The sequence below is a fragment of the Protomyctophum parallelum genome (assembly GCF_964188405.1).
Source record: "Protomyctophum parallelum genome assembly, chromosome: 21".
In the NCBI taxonomy this organism is placed as follows: domain Eukaryota; kingdom Metazoa; phylum Chordata; class Actinopteri; order Myctophiformes; family Myctophidae; genus Protomyctophum; species Protomyctophum parallelum.
Window position 1 is genome coordinate 24,949,174 of NC_139713.1, and position 16,731 is coordinate 24,965,904.

Below are 16,731 nucleotides of genomic sequence, written 5' to 3' on the forward strand. Positions count from 1 at the left end.
GGGGGGGGGGGCTCACGCCGAAAATAGTAGATCCTGGCGGCGACGCGTTCCGCAGCGCGACCCAGGCTTGCAGATCGTCTATTTTTGGGCTCCTTCGTACAGATTTTACACTTTCAACAGAGACACTAAACCGCCGACAGTGATTGAAACCATTAACGTTGTTTATCAGTGAAACAAATGTCCCTCCATGCAGGGAGCCCTTATGGTGCAATGCACCAGTGGTTCTCAACCTGTGGTCGGGGTTCTTTTTGGTATTAAAACATTTTCTTTAAACAAAAAAAAGGAAAAAAGTAATCATCAAACTATACAATAATAAATAAATAAATCGTCAGTAAATATATAAGAAAGTGGCAAACATTTCAAAAATAGCTGTCGGATCTACAAGCTCAGGGTGAAGGGTCCCCTGTTCAAGTATGATTATTTTGGGGGGACACGGCCTGAAAAACCTTTTCAGAACCACTGCAATATACCAAGCAAGAAGTGCACTTTATATAAATACGTGTGATCCAGACCATTAACAGTTAACGTGTGCGCACGCACGTACGCACACACATGTAAATTCATACGAATGCATACGCATATAAAACAACAAGATTGCTGAGATTCCTGAAAGACACTCTCCTGCATCAAAGCCTTCTAAGATGGTGTTTGAGGGTATTATGCGAGCCACTGTTAGAGATAACGAAGAGCCTAGGCTGCTTCTCATCTGACTCACCCTAGAGGCTGAAGCCTAAAAGCCTATAGGGGGGACAATGAAGCCTATAGGGGGGACAATGAAGCCTATAGGGGGGACAATGAAGCCTATAGGGGGGACAATGAAGCCTATAGGGGGGACAATGAAGCCTATAGGGGGGACAATGAAGCCTATAGGGGGGACAATGAAGCCTATAGGGGGGACAATGAAGCCTATAGGGGGGACAATGAAGCCTATAGGGGGGACAATGAAGCCTATAGGGAGGACAATGAAGCCTATAGGGGGGACAATGAAGCCTATAGGGAGGACAATGAAGCCTATAGGGGGGACAATGAAGCAAGGGGTATTTTTTGGGGGGGCCCAAGGGCATGGCATTTGAAATATTGGACTAAAACTACCTTGCAACATGCCACTACATGCAACCATTATCCCCAAAGCAGTTGCATGTGGGGATTGACAATTAATTTGTAATCATGTTGGTATCGCCAGATGTTGGTCTTTAAATGCAATATAAGTATTGAACCGATATCAAAATAATGTGTTGGTTTTAGCTGATATTTTATTTTATAATTAGGTCTGAACGTGATGCTGGAATGATGGTGAAGGCTGCAGGTTCTATCAGTGTTTTCTGGGGAAGCTTTCAAAAGAGTCAACAAGTTGGAACATAAGAATACTACATTCAAGCCGTTTATGTTTCAATATGGATATTTTAATAGCAGTGCATAGGTTTGGAATAGGAGTTGCATTGGTGTGAACTGGCCTTAAAACGGTTTTGTTGCATTGGTGCAGTCCTTATAAATGATTCAGTCAGCCAAAGTTTTTTGAGGGGTGCTAGCGTTGAGGGTTAGTGTAAATACAAACATTGTCTTATCACAAACATTGAGTGCCACTGACAATGAATGGCCAGCTTTGAGTGTTTGTGTAAACACAAACATTGAAGATGAAGGTGAGGACGCAAATTGTGATTGGCCGGAATGTATGATGATAAGAGTGCCCCTCACTTCACATGGGGGTGATTCTTATGTTAATTACAGTAAGCTAAAATGCTTTCCAGTTTTCATTGGTTAATTTATTACTTTTCGTTAACTGTAATAGTTATCTGCTTGGTACCCGAGGGACCCAGAGCCCCCTCTCTGCCAGCACTAAAGATAAAAAGAGGCCTCTATAGAATATCTAAAGCCATTCTGGACATAAACCAACCCTTTACTGTTCCAAAGACCTTAATGCGTGTGTTTCTTCAGTCGAGGGTGTGAGGATTACCTTTGTGACAATCAACATGGCTCAGCCTAATCACAGCTGCTTGTGGTTTCGCGGCACCGTCGTCGACAAGTGCTTTGGAGTGTTTCGGACACTTCTCATACATTCGGGTTCCCCGAAGTGCAAGCAGCAGCAAACAGGCCTCCAGATGGTGTGAGCGGAGACAATGCACGCATGGTGGACACATTTTGGTGGAGGGGTGGGGGGGTCTGACAGGTAGGAATGCTGGGCCTGGGGTCTGGGAAGGTCACAGCTCTGGCACCTGCTATCTGCCGGCCGGGGTCTGCGTGTTAAGCCTCTCCCACACAGCTGAGGAGGCCCAAATTGAAATGCCACAGAGATCAAAGAGGAGCCTGATGGGTGCAGGGATAGAGAGGAGAGAGGAGGCTGTGGCCTCCGCTACTGCCACCATGTTGTTTTGCTTTACACCTTCGAGGAGTGCAAAAGGAATCTTCTAGGATTATATAGCGGTTCTCAAAACTTTTCCCATGTCAAGGGCCCCTCCTCAAATTGATGTATATTTGGCCGCGGACCCCCCTTTTTAGTTTTTTCATAAATTGGTGCCCTACTTGGTGAACACAAAGCATCAAAAGTAGCAGATCCACAAGCTCCAAACGCGGCATGAAGCGACAGGCACAGGACTAGAACAGGACTAGAACAGGACAGGGGCACTAGAACAGGACTGGGGCACTAGAACAGGACTAGAACAGGACAGGGGCACTAGAACAGGACTGGGGCACTAGAACAGGACTAGAACAGGACAGGGGCACTAGAACAGGACTGGGGCACTAGAACAGGACTAGAACAGGACAGGGGCACTAGAACAGGACAGGGGCATTAGAACAGGACTAGAACAGGGGCACTAGAACAGGACTAGAACAGGACAGGGGCACTAGAACAGGACTGGGGCACTAGAACAGGACTAGAACAGGACAGGGGCACTAGAACAGGACAGGGGCATTAGAACAGGACTAGAACAGGGGCACTAGAACAGGACTAGAACAGGACAGGGGCACTAGAACAGGACTTGAACAGGACAGGGGCACTAGAACAGGGGCACTAGAACAGGACAGGGGCACTAGAACAGGACTAGAACAGGACTAGAACAGGACAGGGGCACTAGAACAGGACTAGAACAGGACAGGGGCACTAGAACAGGGGCACTAGAACAGGACTAGAACAGGACAGGGGCACTAGAACAGGACTAGAACAGGACTAGAACAGGACAGGGGCACTAGAACAGGACTAGAACAGGACAGGGGCACTAGAACAGGACAGGGGCACTAGAACAGGACTAGAACAGGACTAGAACAGGGCCACTAGAACAGGACTATAACAGGCCCATGTGAAAGATCTGGGGCAGAGGATCTGCTCTGGCCTGCAAGGGAGTGTGCTGCAAAGTTTCACGCCGGCCATTCACAGACAGAACACACAGACGGACAGACAGACAGGGTCAAAAACATAGTCTCATCACAAATACTCTGTTACAAGACCTTTTACTTGTAAAAGAGTATTCTTTATAGTTATATTGCTACTTTTACCTAAATAATCTCAGTACTTCTTCCACCACTGACCTCAATGTTACCCCATGTTCCTTTTTAGTTGAGGAAAAGTCCAAAAGTATTGGCTTAAAAATATACTCACAGCGCCAAAGAAAATATGGTCAAATGTTTCAAAATAGTCATCGTATAAAACAAGGTCTTAACTGGTTCATTTATGTTTTGTAAAAAGTATCTAAAACTGCTCTAGTGAAGAAACGTAGTGGAGTAAAACAAAAAGTGCATTATTTGCTGCTGAGATGTAATGCAGTAGAAGTATCAAGAGATGGAAATACTCAAGTACTTCAAAATAGCAAACAGTTAAAATATGGAGGATATAGCGACGAATGTGCATATAGTTCCACCACAGGTGATTACTTTCCACGACCTGTGATTAGAATGTTGAAGTTGAACATGTCAGTGGTGGTTGGCAGGGCCGCTATGTTAGGGTCACCTTTACGTGTCCTCTGTCACACGGCAACGTAAGTAGATTAAATGTTCCGGAAAAAATCAATAGCCAATCACTTAGGCAAGTGCTGGGGGTATGGATGGATGAGGGGGGGGGGGTGGCTTGTAGCAGCTAGCGTTTGTATCGCATTAGATAGATCATTCTATAACTTTAAACCACTTAAAGACCCATTTTATACGCCGCCGTACCATGGTGCCCCGATCTACAAGCTCACAACGTGTGCCATTGCCACGCCTTGCCATGCGTCGTGAGCTTTGCGTATCGGCTATTCTCGCTGTATTCATTTCATCTCAAAGGATGCAGGGTTGAAAGTGGTTAAATTGTGCTGCATGCACTGAATGGAGAAGGTGTTTTTATACAGCGCTAAAAGGACAACAGCAGTATAAATTATGATTATGTTAGTTATTATGCAGTCGTTTGGTCTCTTCTACTTCGGTTGGTAATAAATAAATGACAGCAGGCCAATGAGAACAAATAGGGGACCTATAAACCTCATTATGTCCAAAAATATAGAATGCTAGCTTTCAAGGAATAGAAAGGGAGTGAGAGGAAGGCCAGCGGTCACAGATATGTTCATCAGTCAGTGTGAGGAAATTGACTGTTTTGCGTGGTTGATTTACAACACAGTTTAGAGGTTGAGTCAAGGTGAAAATGTTATTGAATTGTTTTTTAACACAAATCTTCTCCTCTGGGGGGGTCCCCGGCACAAAACCAAAATATACATCAATGGTGGTGGGGGTCCTTGACTTGAAAAGGTTTGAGAATTAACTGCTCTAGTTCCGCAGTATGAGGCTCCCACCCGACAGAGACAAAATAGTTTTCAAATAATTATAGCGGAGCTAAAAAATACACTATTTGCTCTGAGATGTAGTGAATGAGAAGTAAAAAATATTGGAACATTTATAATCTTTAAGGAAAAAGCACTGCCAGCAGCAAAGTGCGGACAGCGCGGTATTTCCTGCTTTGAGCAGCAGGGCACAGCAAGCCTGGGGAATGTTAAGTATTCTTCTGCTGCACAGTGACATTGTCTTGTCCTCTCGCTCTGTCTCTCTTTCATCTGTATTCTGGACATCAGTGATTCTTAAACATTTAGTTGTTTTTTTCATTTAAAGAACCCCAACTTTGATATGCATTGTTAGGCCATGGACCCCCATTTGATACAATCCTGAATTCAACGCTGCAAAACCCACAGTGTTAATTCAACTCTGAGAGTGTACGAATGGAACCAAATGGACCCGTGAGTGTTGAGTACACTCTCAGAGTTACATATTTTTTCAGTCAGGAACTTACACCTCCCGAAATCCGAGGCAAGATGCCGTCATAGGTTATGTCGATTATGCAAAAATTATTGCGATTAGACGATTATGTAATAATTGTGACAGCCCTAGGCGTTTATTCTCTGGTCATTTTCACAGTTTGTTCCAGACTGTATGACGGAAGCATTAGAAAATTGTGGAAGGCAACAGTCTGGCCACGTGAAACACTCTCAGAGTTAGAGACCCTCCCATAAGAGACTCTGTCTGTGAGGAACTAGCAACCATGTTATTGTTTCCATGACACCACCTGGCATCCCCTCAACAATAATCACCCTGTTCATTACCCCCTGTATGTGGAACAAGAATTAAAAACAAAACAACACAAAATTAATTAGCAATTCATTTACTAATGTGTCTAAATATGATAACGTGAAACCACAATTACCCCTAAATATGAAGCATAACCAAAGTCAATCTGATCCAGTCATTTTACAAATTAGTTTTCAAAAGGAAAACCACATATCTGTGTAAACAACAGTAAAGACAAAGTCAACAATCAAATGTATAAACACACTTTACTACGCCCATACAGTACACACAGTACATATACTATATGCATATACAGACAGTACACACAGTACATATACTATATGCATATACAGACAGTACACACAGCACATATACTATATGCATATACAGACAGTACACACAGTACATATACTATATGCATATACAGACAGTACACACAGTACATATACTATATGCATATACAGACAGTACACACAGTACATATACTATATGCATATACAGACAGTACACACAGTACATATACTATATGCATATACAGACAGTACACACAGTACATATACTATATGCATATACAGTCTTGGTAGGCAGCAGACTGTGCATTTCATCATACACACAACTGACAGAATGACAGAAGCCTTCGCACCGAAAATAGCCGATCTACAATAGCCGAACTACAATTAGCCGATCTACAATAGCCGATCTACAATAGCCGAACTACAATTAGCCGATCTACAATAGCCGATCTATTATAGCCAATCTACAATAGCCGATCTACAATAGCTGAACTATACAATCTTGTAGATTGGCAATTTTTGGGAGTGAGACACCGTCACGTAACAGAGTAGAACTTATTCCCGTCACAGTGTATACAGAACTCTGGTCAGAATCCTCTGATGCAGATGTTGGAGACAGCAGAATGTTGGATGGTCATTCACCACATTCCAGGGCAAGCGTCCACTCAGTTCAACTAAAGGTGTGTGTGTGCGTGTGTGTGTGTGTGTGTGTGTGTGTGTGTGTGTGTGTGTGTGTGTGCGTGCTTGTGTGTGTGTGTGTTGGGGGGGTGGGGGGAGTTCCGTCCGCATTTCAAGTCGTCGCGGTACATTTATATCCTGTTGTACGAGGGTGTTGCGTGGCGAGAACCAGTGTTGATTTTGACAGCACATTTTGATTTAGTTTTAGTTATAAAAAAGTAATTTTGGTCACCTGAAATGTTTTAGTTTTAGTCCAGTTTTAGTCGACTAAAAAAGTATCATAAGATTATAGTCGACTAAATGTACCGTTGATTTTGTCGGTCCATATTGCCTGATTTTATACTTTACACTTTTACACACTGAAAAAAGCCGACCTGCAAGCTCAAAACGCACTGTGAGCTAGTTGTAGATCATCTATTTTCAGAGTGCAACACCCGAGTGCAACCAAACATAAAATTACTTGTCTTTTAGCTCTATTGGAACTTTTCTCCACTAGTCGAGACAGACTGAAAAGAGTCGTTTTTCCTTTGTTGTGTTAATGAGTTCACAGATTGCTTATCCACTAGTCCCTCCCTAACATTTTAGTCTAGTTTTTATTTGTTGACGAAATTGTCAAAATATTTAGTCTTAGTTTTAGTCATCATAGCTTAGATTCTTGTTTACTATTCATTCGGTTTTCAAATGTGAAAAAAGGTAGTCGATTTTTCGTCAGTAATAGTCGACAAAATCAACACTGGCGAAAACTAATTAGAGGTACGAGCTCACGTCGCATGGCCTGCCCCGCCCCCGTATGAGCCCCGGGCCGGGATAGGGAGGCAGTGAGGCGGAAGTGGCAGAGCGGAGCTAGCCGAAAAGAGTGGATCTACAAGCTCACATTGCATGTGCCGGCGCCCGCTCCTCTCCAGAGCGTGACATTGTATGAATCGATCGCTATATCCGCCGCCCGTACAGTATACGCGAGCAGACCATACTACATGGAGCTTGTAGATCTGCTATGATCTCACCCCACGTGACACTGTCGTAAAGACCGGGAGGGGTGGGGGTCTATAAATCTGGCTCGGTACAGTCCCGTCCGGTTGCTTCTTTGACTCACCTCTCCCCTCCTCCTCTTCCCCCTCCCCCCCCCCATCCTCTCGTGACCTCCCTCAGATCTTGGCCTTCTTCTCCTTCATGATCTTCTTGCTCTCCTCGCGCCTCCTCTTGTTGACGGGGTTGCGAGGATCGTAGATCTCGAACGTGTCCGCGTCCTGTATGGTGGCATCTTTGACTTTCCGGCTCTGTTCGTCAAACTGCAGCACGTGGGACATCCTGCACATCAAGGAGAGAGAGAGAGTTCAAAGGGACAGCGATAACACCGTTTCTGAACCACTAAATCACTGTTTCCCCAAACAGTGGGTCAGGACACGGACACAGTTTTATGGGTCCCTTTATTTTTTTGTTTCCGACATTTTGTTTTTAATTATTATTAGTTCAAAAGCTTTTTCAAAACAACATTCCCCCCAAAAAGCTTCATTTTTAATGAATTAACAAAATATATTACTATTCTTTTCAGAAATTTCAAATACAACAAATTACAAAAGTAGTAGTAAGTAGTAGTAAGTAGTAACTAGTTTGGGTCCTGGGGAGACACCAGATTTCTCTTTTGGGTCACGGGTTAAAAAGTTTGGGAACCACTGCACTAAATCACTGCTCTTCTCTGATCTTGCAAGGCAAGAGTTCTGTCTTTGAAAGATGCTATCGGTAGCCGTAACCGCACGCACGCACACACAAATTCTAGGGCAGTGGTTCTCAATCTGTGGATCGGGACCCCAGATTGACAGTGAATTGACAATATAAGGACTCAAAAGACCATTTTAATACCTCAAGAAAGAAGAAATAAATCACACCCATGTGAAGTGAGTGGTGCAACTCTGTGTGGGGGTCCCCGGGGGTCCTCGGAACATCCAGACCCCCAGGGACGTGCCCAGGGGGTCGGCCCCGGTTCCGGCGAGCCACCCCGCGTCCGACATGGTTGAGAAATGACAGAGTTACCGTGTGGGGGTCCCCAGGGTGTCCACCCCGGTAACAAGCACGCACTACAGTGGGGGTCCCCAGGGTGTCCACCCCGGTAACAAGATGTGCACATGCACGCACTACAGTGGGGGGCCACGCGACAGATACATCAAGGCCCACCCCCACTCGATCATGATTGGCGGAAGGCCCCTCTCTATCCTGATTGGATGAAGGCTGGGCTGGGCCACCTAGCCAAAAACGAAACCTAAGGTTTGTTGACCCCCAGGGGTTAACTGGGGACAGGGAGGAACTCCTTATATGGTCAGCACACTCTATAATAGGATTATCAAAAAAAATGTGTCTTGCCCAAGGACACTTCGACATGTAGACAGGAGGAGCCGGGATTCGAACCGCCGACCCATGGATCATTGGACGACCTGCTCTACCTCCTGAGCCACAGTCGCCCAAATGGAGCGTAATGGTCCATTACGCTCCATTTTTACACTCTCAGTGCTACAGACCTGTAAGGGTCCATTACGCTCCATTTGTACACTACACTCTCAGTGCTACAGACCTGTAAGGGTCAATTTGCAGTAGTGTCACCCTCGTGCACAAGCTCGTGTGTCGAGCCCATTGGACAAAACAAATTTAGCTTGTTCATGTATCCGGCACCAGCTACAGTAGCTGATCGGCCAGCATGTTCAATGCGCTTCAGTTCTCCCTCTCGGTCCTGGGGGCTTGGTTTGTACACTCTCAAAGTAAAATGAACACTGTGGATGTTACATTTTCCAGAGATTGTGTGTGTGTGTGTGTGTGTGGGGGGGGGGGGGGGTCCGTTGCCTAAAGCATATCAAACTGGGGGTCCTTCAATTTAAGATGTTTGCGAACCCCTCTGTTATGGCGTCAGTTCACCTCCAAGTGTGTTTATGTATGTGTATGTGAATGTGCAAGTATGCATGTATGTGTGTCTAAGTATGCATGTGGTGGTGGTAGCGCCGCATATTCTTGGTACGTGTGTTCCGTTTGAAATCGGCGGGAGTCGTGACAGCTCGTCTAGAATGTCCCGGCTAGACTCTGGCAGACCCGAAGGAGTCCCGCCGTGCGAGCGGGGACGCCGGGGATAATTTGTCTAGCAGTCTCAGTGATGACAGCCCGCCCGCCCGCCCGCCTGCCGGCCCACACTGCCCAGACGTACACACGGCCTGGCCCGGGACAGTGTGTGGTATAAAAGTACTCAACCCACAGTACTCAAGTCAAAGTACACTCCGGGTCAATTTACTCACCTAGAGCAGTAGTTAGAGAAAGTTAGCGAAATGTGTGGCAATTCTGCAAAAAACACACAAATGTGTTCATAAAGGTGTCTACTATCACATATCAATTTGTTCCAACCCAACTCCCTTGGGAAACTTTGTGACAGCTGCTGAAAGTTGGGGTACCATTAACAACCAATATAAGGCAACATTTCCAAACTTTCATTATTATTAGCATGTGACGTGTCAAACTAGAGGTTTTTCATGATTCTGAATCCATTGCAAATCCACTTGCCCAAATGTGCTGACCTCATCACATTAATTGTGATGACGGCTATGGCCATTTTTAGGCGAATGTTTAAATGCTTGCAATTAGTTTTCGGGTCCGAGTCCCAATCCCGGCAGCCTTTGTCAATCCCCATCTCTCTCCCCGTTTCTTGTCTGACTTCTCTTCACTATCAATAAAGGCATACAAAGCAAAATAATATAATAATAAAAAAATAAAGAAAAACGTTACTCTGTCAATTGTGTACTGGAGCACTTAGTATAGGCAAAAAATACAAATACTGTTTTTTTACTTTCTTTATATGATGATTTCCTGTTTTTATAGAAGTGTATATTTGTACGTCTCTAAATGTTCTGATGAATTGGAAGATGAATTAGTGGACCCGGTTGTAACAGTTTTTGTATTGACTTGGTTTGAAATGTACCCATTCTGCATAGTGCATACTGTGAAAAGGACAGATGCCCAGAAAGGTTACTTACCGGTAATCATAAGTGATTTTCTTTGGTTAAAATAAATGTTAAATATAGCTCGATATTCTGATAGTAATCATTGCTATAGATTGTTTGTTCAGTAACATGTCTCTCTACAGAAAACGGATTGGGGCCAAATAAGTACTCAGACTTTTGTATCTAAGTGAAAGTAGCGTCACGACAATTTAGAAATAGTCTGCCCTCCTAGAGACCCCCACAGCCCATCTTAGCACAAAAGGTGGCAAGGCATTTTCAATCCGGGCTCCCAAACTATGGAATGCCCTACCTATTCATTTAAGACTTGCTAAATCTGTGTCATGTTTTAAAACCCTTTTAAAAACCCACCTTTACGTTAAGGCTTTCTCTTAATTTTCCTTTTTGTATACTCTATTTTTGTGTGTATGCTTCTACGTTGTCCACTTATTGATACCTTGTTGTAGCTGTGACTACGTTGTTGTTGTTTTTATCCTGTTATGTAAAGCACTTTGTGACTATGTCTTGAAATGTGCTATATAAATAAATTCATTATCATTATCATTATCATTATGTTACAAGTAAAAGTCACTAATTTGACTTTTGGTCAAACTTTTGCCATAAAAGTTCTCATCCTTTTCAAAGAATATCAATATCTTTTGACAAATTTAAAAAATAAATAAAATAAAACATAATAGATCTGCTATTTTTCAATAGCTGAAGTATATAATTAATATAGCTTAATTGGGTATGTTTTGTAATAATAATGCAAAATTGTACAAAGTAGCTATTAACTAAAGTTTTCAACTAAATAATTGTCATGGAATAAAAGATACAGTGTAGAGTAGCATTCAGCACTGAAAAAAACAAAAGACTCAAGTCAAGTAAAAGTTTACTTATAAGTACAGTACTTGAGTGAATGTATGAATGTATGTGTGTGAGGGTGTGTGTGTGTGTGTGTGAGAGAGAGAGAGAGAGAGAGAGAGAGAGAGAGAGAGAGAGAGAGAGAGAGAGATACAACAGTGTTCCCAAATTTTGAGAGAGAAACAGGCAACCAGGTCTACAACAAACAAACAAACAAATAAAGGCGACTAAGACAGGTCAGTCAATGTCTAATTTTCATTTCATTATTTTCATGAAAATATTGTGGGGCCGATGGATATAGGGTTGACCCAAGCAAGCCCAAATAATCAAATAATATCAAATAATCACTTTAGAAACAAGCCCCCCAAAGAAACCTGCGACTTCCGATATTTACACTCAACTTTACAGGAAAACAAAACCCAAAGTTGCTTACTGTCTCTGTCGGGTGGAAACCTTATTATGTCCAAAACTGGTACTTTTCAGGATTCAAATTCAAAAGCAGCAGATCTACAAGCTCAAATCGTGTTGCTTCACGCCACGTTTCCAGCTTGCAGATCTACTGCTTTTGTGTGTCGCTGTAGTGTTATCAAGTTAAGTTAATTTACAAACAAACAAAAAAGATAACACAAAAGGTTAGAATATGGAGATAAGAGGTTTCTGCCCGATGACAGCAATGTTATAATAAGCAGACCTGAGAGAGACAGCAAGAGAGACAGAGAGAGCGAGAGAGATAGAGAGCCAGAGAGAGAAAGAGGTGGGGAGTGAGTCAGTGAGTGGGGATAGTGTGTGGATGTGTGTGTGTGTGTGTGTGTGTGTGTGTGTGTGTCTGTAGACACAGACACAGATGGAATAGTTTACAGTGCTCCTGGCCCAGACTTGACTTCCAGTGTCTGACCTGTTGTAACCCACATTCTGTTCACACACAAATGGCTCCTAGTCCTAGAGTGGCACACACACACACGCACACACGGACACACACACACACACCTATTTTTCTAGGACTTCTACACTACCTTACCCCCCCCCCCCCCCCCAGCGCGGCGAGATGTCCACGGCTAGTTGAGCAGTCATTGAAAAAGACGTGCTCCGCTGTTATTTTCTTTGCTTACGTAAGAGTAGCGGTGCCGCAATATAGAAACAGTCTGTTTACAAGTTAGAGGCCATTTTTTCTTGGGAGTGAAAGAACAAAAGTAGTGAAGTAAACATGGTCAAGTCTAGATGAACAAAAGTTAAAGGTACCTCAAAATGACATTACCTCAAGTCAAAGTACAGTCATAGTAAATGTATTTAATTCCTCTCCACTGTAGGGGGGTGGGGGGGGGGGGGGGCTGGAGGGGCGTGCCAAGCCCCCCCCCACACACACACACACACACACACAAAGACTAGACTACTTCAAGGGGGCTCCTGGAGACTAATAGCAACTACAGGTTTTGTTATTCCAAATCTCTCTCTCACACGTGCATGCAGGCGCGAGCGCGCACACGCACACACACACACACACACACACACACACACACACACACACACACACACACACACAGACACTTCGCTCACATTCAAACACATGGTATTCATTTCAAGTGCCAGCTCCATCCATATATATTTAGGTTTCGGGGAGACTTTTGAGATCTTTGGTGAAAAACAAGAATATGAGAGGAAAACACCACGTCAGGCCTGATTTCCTGATGGCCGATCATGGCGGTTTTTGGGGGCTGAAATCCCAACTTGACACACGCCGTGGGCACGCACGCACGCACACACGCACCTTGAACTTTCACACAGATTTTTTTGTTTTTGTGGCAAAAAAACCCAGTTAAGCCTAGTTACTTAAATGAAGCGCGTGTGTAAATAGATGGGACTGCGATGCATCGGGATGCGCTGTCAGCTCATTAGATCTGCCCCCTCTGGTGGTGTTTATTCAACTCCGAGAGTGTACAATTTGAAGCATAAGTTTCATTTGATTTTGGTTCCAATTGTACACTCTCAGAGTTACAGACTCATTAATGCTCTGCAATTCAACACTGTAGAACTAGTAATCTAGCAAGTGTGTAGGGTACACGTTGCATAAGTTAGCTTAGGCTATAGCGAGTGGGCAGCTGGGCAGTGTTGCCATGTCCGCTTACTATACGCGACTTTGAGCTACTTTTTCTGTTGCAGTCGCTTGTAAATAATTTGTAGGTTTGGGCTTGTTTTTAGTGTAGTGAAATTGCTCCTTTAGTTGTTCATTAATTCTTTCTTTCCCATGTCCGTATATATATACGGACCCCGACGATAGCGAACGTCATATCCCAGGTCCGTATATATACAGACCTGAATGTATACTCCAGGAGAGCTGTCCTTGGTGGATCTGCTGCCATCCAAAATTCGGATTAAATTTGTGCCTTTGTACCGCAACGCTCCCGCCATGTAAAAGCTTCTGACGAAAGGTAAACAGTGTGTGCTTGTGCCAATGATACTCGAGTGTGTGTGTAGCGAGTGTGTGTGGGGGGCGTATGGTGGCACCTGGAACTGGGTTCTATTTCGTCCCTGCTGACCGCCAGAGGCGGTGCTTTAAGCACTGAATACGTCCCTTCGCGCATGCGCAGTCGAGTATTTTATACCAACAATGTCGGTTGACCCCGTGATGACCCGGAGTCGTCTATAACTTCCGGCAGTCGTCCGGGGCTCAGTCCCTAATTTCTTCTCGCTTTGCGCAAGTTGTACATAGCACAGAGTTCTACAGCAGAATTAAACTGCACGATAACAGAACTATTGCTTTGCTACTACTAAGTCGCCGGTAGTCCCGCGACCATTGTTGGTCGGAGCTGTGACGCGTGCGTTCGCCCTCCAGGGACTGCGACTTAATACTACTATTATTGTATCGTTTTCGAGTGGAGCTGGGCTTCACATCGTCTTCTCTCCCCGTGGGAACAAGGTAAGCAGACAACCCCTGTTCGCATAGGCTGCGTGCGCGCTGCTTCCCTGCAACACACACGGTCGCGTGCTACAAACGGCGACCTGAGCGTCCCGTTTTAGCACCCGTCAAAGTTGAACGGATAGCTCGTTCTCTTTGACAGCTTACGCTGTCTTGTTTTCCCACGAAGGCTGCGCCGCAGTGCTGGTGACGGCAAGCGTTAGCACTACCCGCTCCCAGCACGTGAGTCGACGCTAGTATTATTTGTTTACTACTTACCTATACTACTTATACTTATACTACTTATACTTATAAGTGTACTTATCTACTGCTATATTACTCTGCCTCTCTGAGCGAGTCTTTGCTGGCACTGGCCAGCTATATAGCACCGCCGCGTGCTACAAACGGCGACCTGAGCGTCCCGTTTAGCACCCGTCAAAGTGAACGGATAGCTCGTTCTCTTTGACAGCTTACGCTGTCTTGTTTTCCCACGAAGGCTGCGCCGCAGTGCTAGTGACGGCAAGCGTTAGCGCTACCCGCTCCCAGCACGTGAGTCGACGCTATTATTATTTGCTTACTACTTATACTTATACTACTTATACTTATACTTATACTACTTATAAGTGTACTTATTTACTGCTATATTACTCTGCCTCTCTGAATGAGTCTTTGCTGGCACTGGCCAGCTATATAGCACCACCGCGAGGTTACGTCAGTAACCCCGGTTATATGAATTGGCTTGACTGATTTAGTCACTTGTTCTCAAATAGTGTACTTTAATTTCGGCACAGAGCCATTGCCACTTTATAGGTTGGTTTTTCTGAAATTATATATATATAACTATATCATTATATATATATCATATATACTGGTCTCTGCTAGAGCACCCCTTACCTGGCATAGGCGGCGTGCGCGCCCCCTCCCTCCAGCTAAGCGGCCTTTAGCAGCTACAGTAGCCTCTACTGGCACAGGCAGCGTCCGCGCTCCCTTCCTACCAGTTTACGGCTCCACCCCTAGCGACCACTAGCGTCCGCGCTCTGGGCTACATCTGCGGGTTTCCAATGGACGAACCCCGCCACCACCTGTGCACCTCCTGCCAGGCTCCTCTGCGGCCAGAGGATGGGCATGACCTCTGCCCTGGGTGCCTTGGCCCCCAACATCTGAGGGAGGCACTCGGTGACAACCCATGTCACGTGGACGCAGGAGCGTCCAATCTCTCTCGCCGGTAATGAAGGCTAACAAAACCCTCCCCGGACAGAAGATACGTTATCGTTTAAAGCGGCGCTATCCCCGCTAAACAGACGTTCATATGATATCATATACTTATCATGGCATAACCTCCTGTGTGTGGGTAAAGGCTGCGTTCGCGCCGCCTCCCTGCTCTGCATACGAGGTCTGTTCGACTGTGAACGCTAGCGCTTATTATAAGCGACTATAAGACTTGCCGAAGGATAAGAACACTGTCATATTACCTTCGTTTGTTAAACACGCTACTTTTTAAGCTTTGTTTAGCCCCTGCTGGTGATGGCAAGAGCCTTGCTGGCCAAAGCCATATACCGATATTGGCAGCATTCAAGCTTAACTGCTTTTGCGAATAGCTGTATTGTTGTTATTATCAGCCCGGTACAGGAGCAGCTTCCTGCGTCCTCCCAGGGTATTGATGTTGCTACCAGTATAGTTTGTAGCAAAATAGTATTAACAGCTACTGGTGTACATAGCCTGTCTGGTTGTTAACCCAGCTGGCCCCCAGTAGTGGGCCTAGCTGAAGCTGCTACCAGTATGTCTGGAGCTCAAAGCTCCATTAACAGTTTTTTGCATATACAGTGGGTGCAACCTGGTTTGTTCCCACAGGTCGGATTAGTGCCCCTGGGTACCTGTAGGTCCTATTAGCCCAGCTGGTCCCCAGCACAGAGTATCTGGCGCTGCTGACAGCGTAGCTCACAGCTGCTACCAGTAGCTTAAAGTTAAAGCTGTTTATGAACAGGCTATAGCTTGTCTTGTTTTTTAGTAGCCTAGCTGGTCTCCAGCATAGCTCTCTAACTGGCGCTGCTACCTGTAGTTGTAGCCCAAGCGCTTATTATACTATTGAAGATAAAAAGCTATCTGTATATAGCTTGCCTTACTGTTTGTTGGCCCAGCTGGTACAGGGCAGGCAGCGTATGCGCTCCGCTCCTCCAGCATACGGCCAGCTTGATGTTACTTACTACTAATCGTTTGTTAGCTCAAGCATTTATTAACAGCTATTGGTGTATAGCTTGTTATGTTCATTAGCTGCAGCTGATACAGGCAGCGTACGCGCTCCCTTCCTTCAGCAGGTGGCCCCTATCGGTGGAGCTATCGGTTGTAGCCTTTTCTCCAAAACTAGCTTGTGTCGGTTTATTTAACCGAACCTGGCTGGGGTAGGCAGCGGTAGCGCTCCCTCCTCCCAGCATGAATGCGTAGTAGTGCACACGTGACTAGTGTATTGGAAGTGTCTTTTGTTTCGCTCTGGACTAGCAAACATAAATAA

At 44.9% G+C, this 16,731-nt stretch overlaps 1 protein-coding gene across 1 annotated transcript in view; it reads right to left on the reverse strand.

Annotated features, from left to right (window-relative positions):
• Positions 1 to 5,772: 5,772 nt before the first annotated feature.
• Positions 5,773 to 16,731, reverse strand: part of cwc27 (CWC27 spliceosome associated cyclophilin) — a 56,902-nt gene continuing 45,943 nt past the window's right edge. The window contains 1 exon segment of the mRNA XM_083793990.1: positions 5,773 to 7,802. Within this exon segment, the coding sequence (XP_083650116.1) occupies positions 7,640 to 7,802 (163 nt within the window). The 3' untranslated portion in view covers positions 5,773 to 7,639.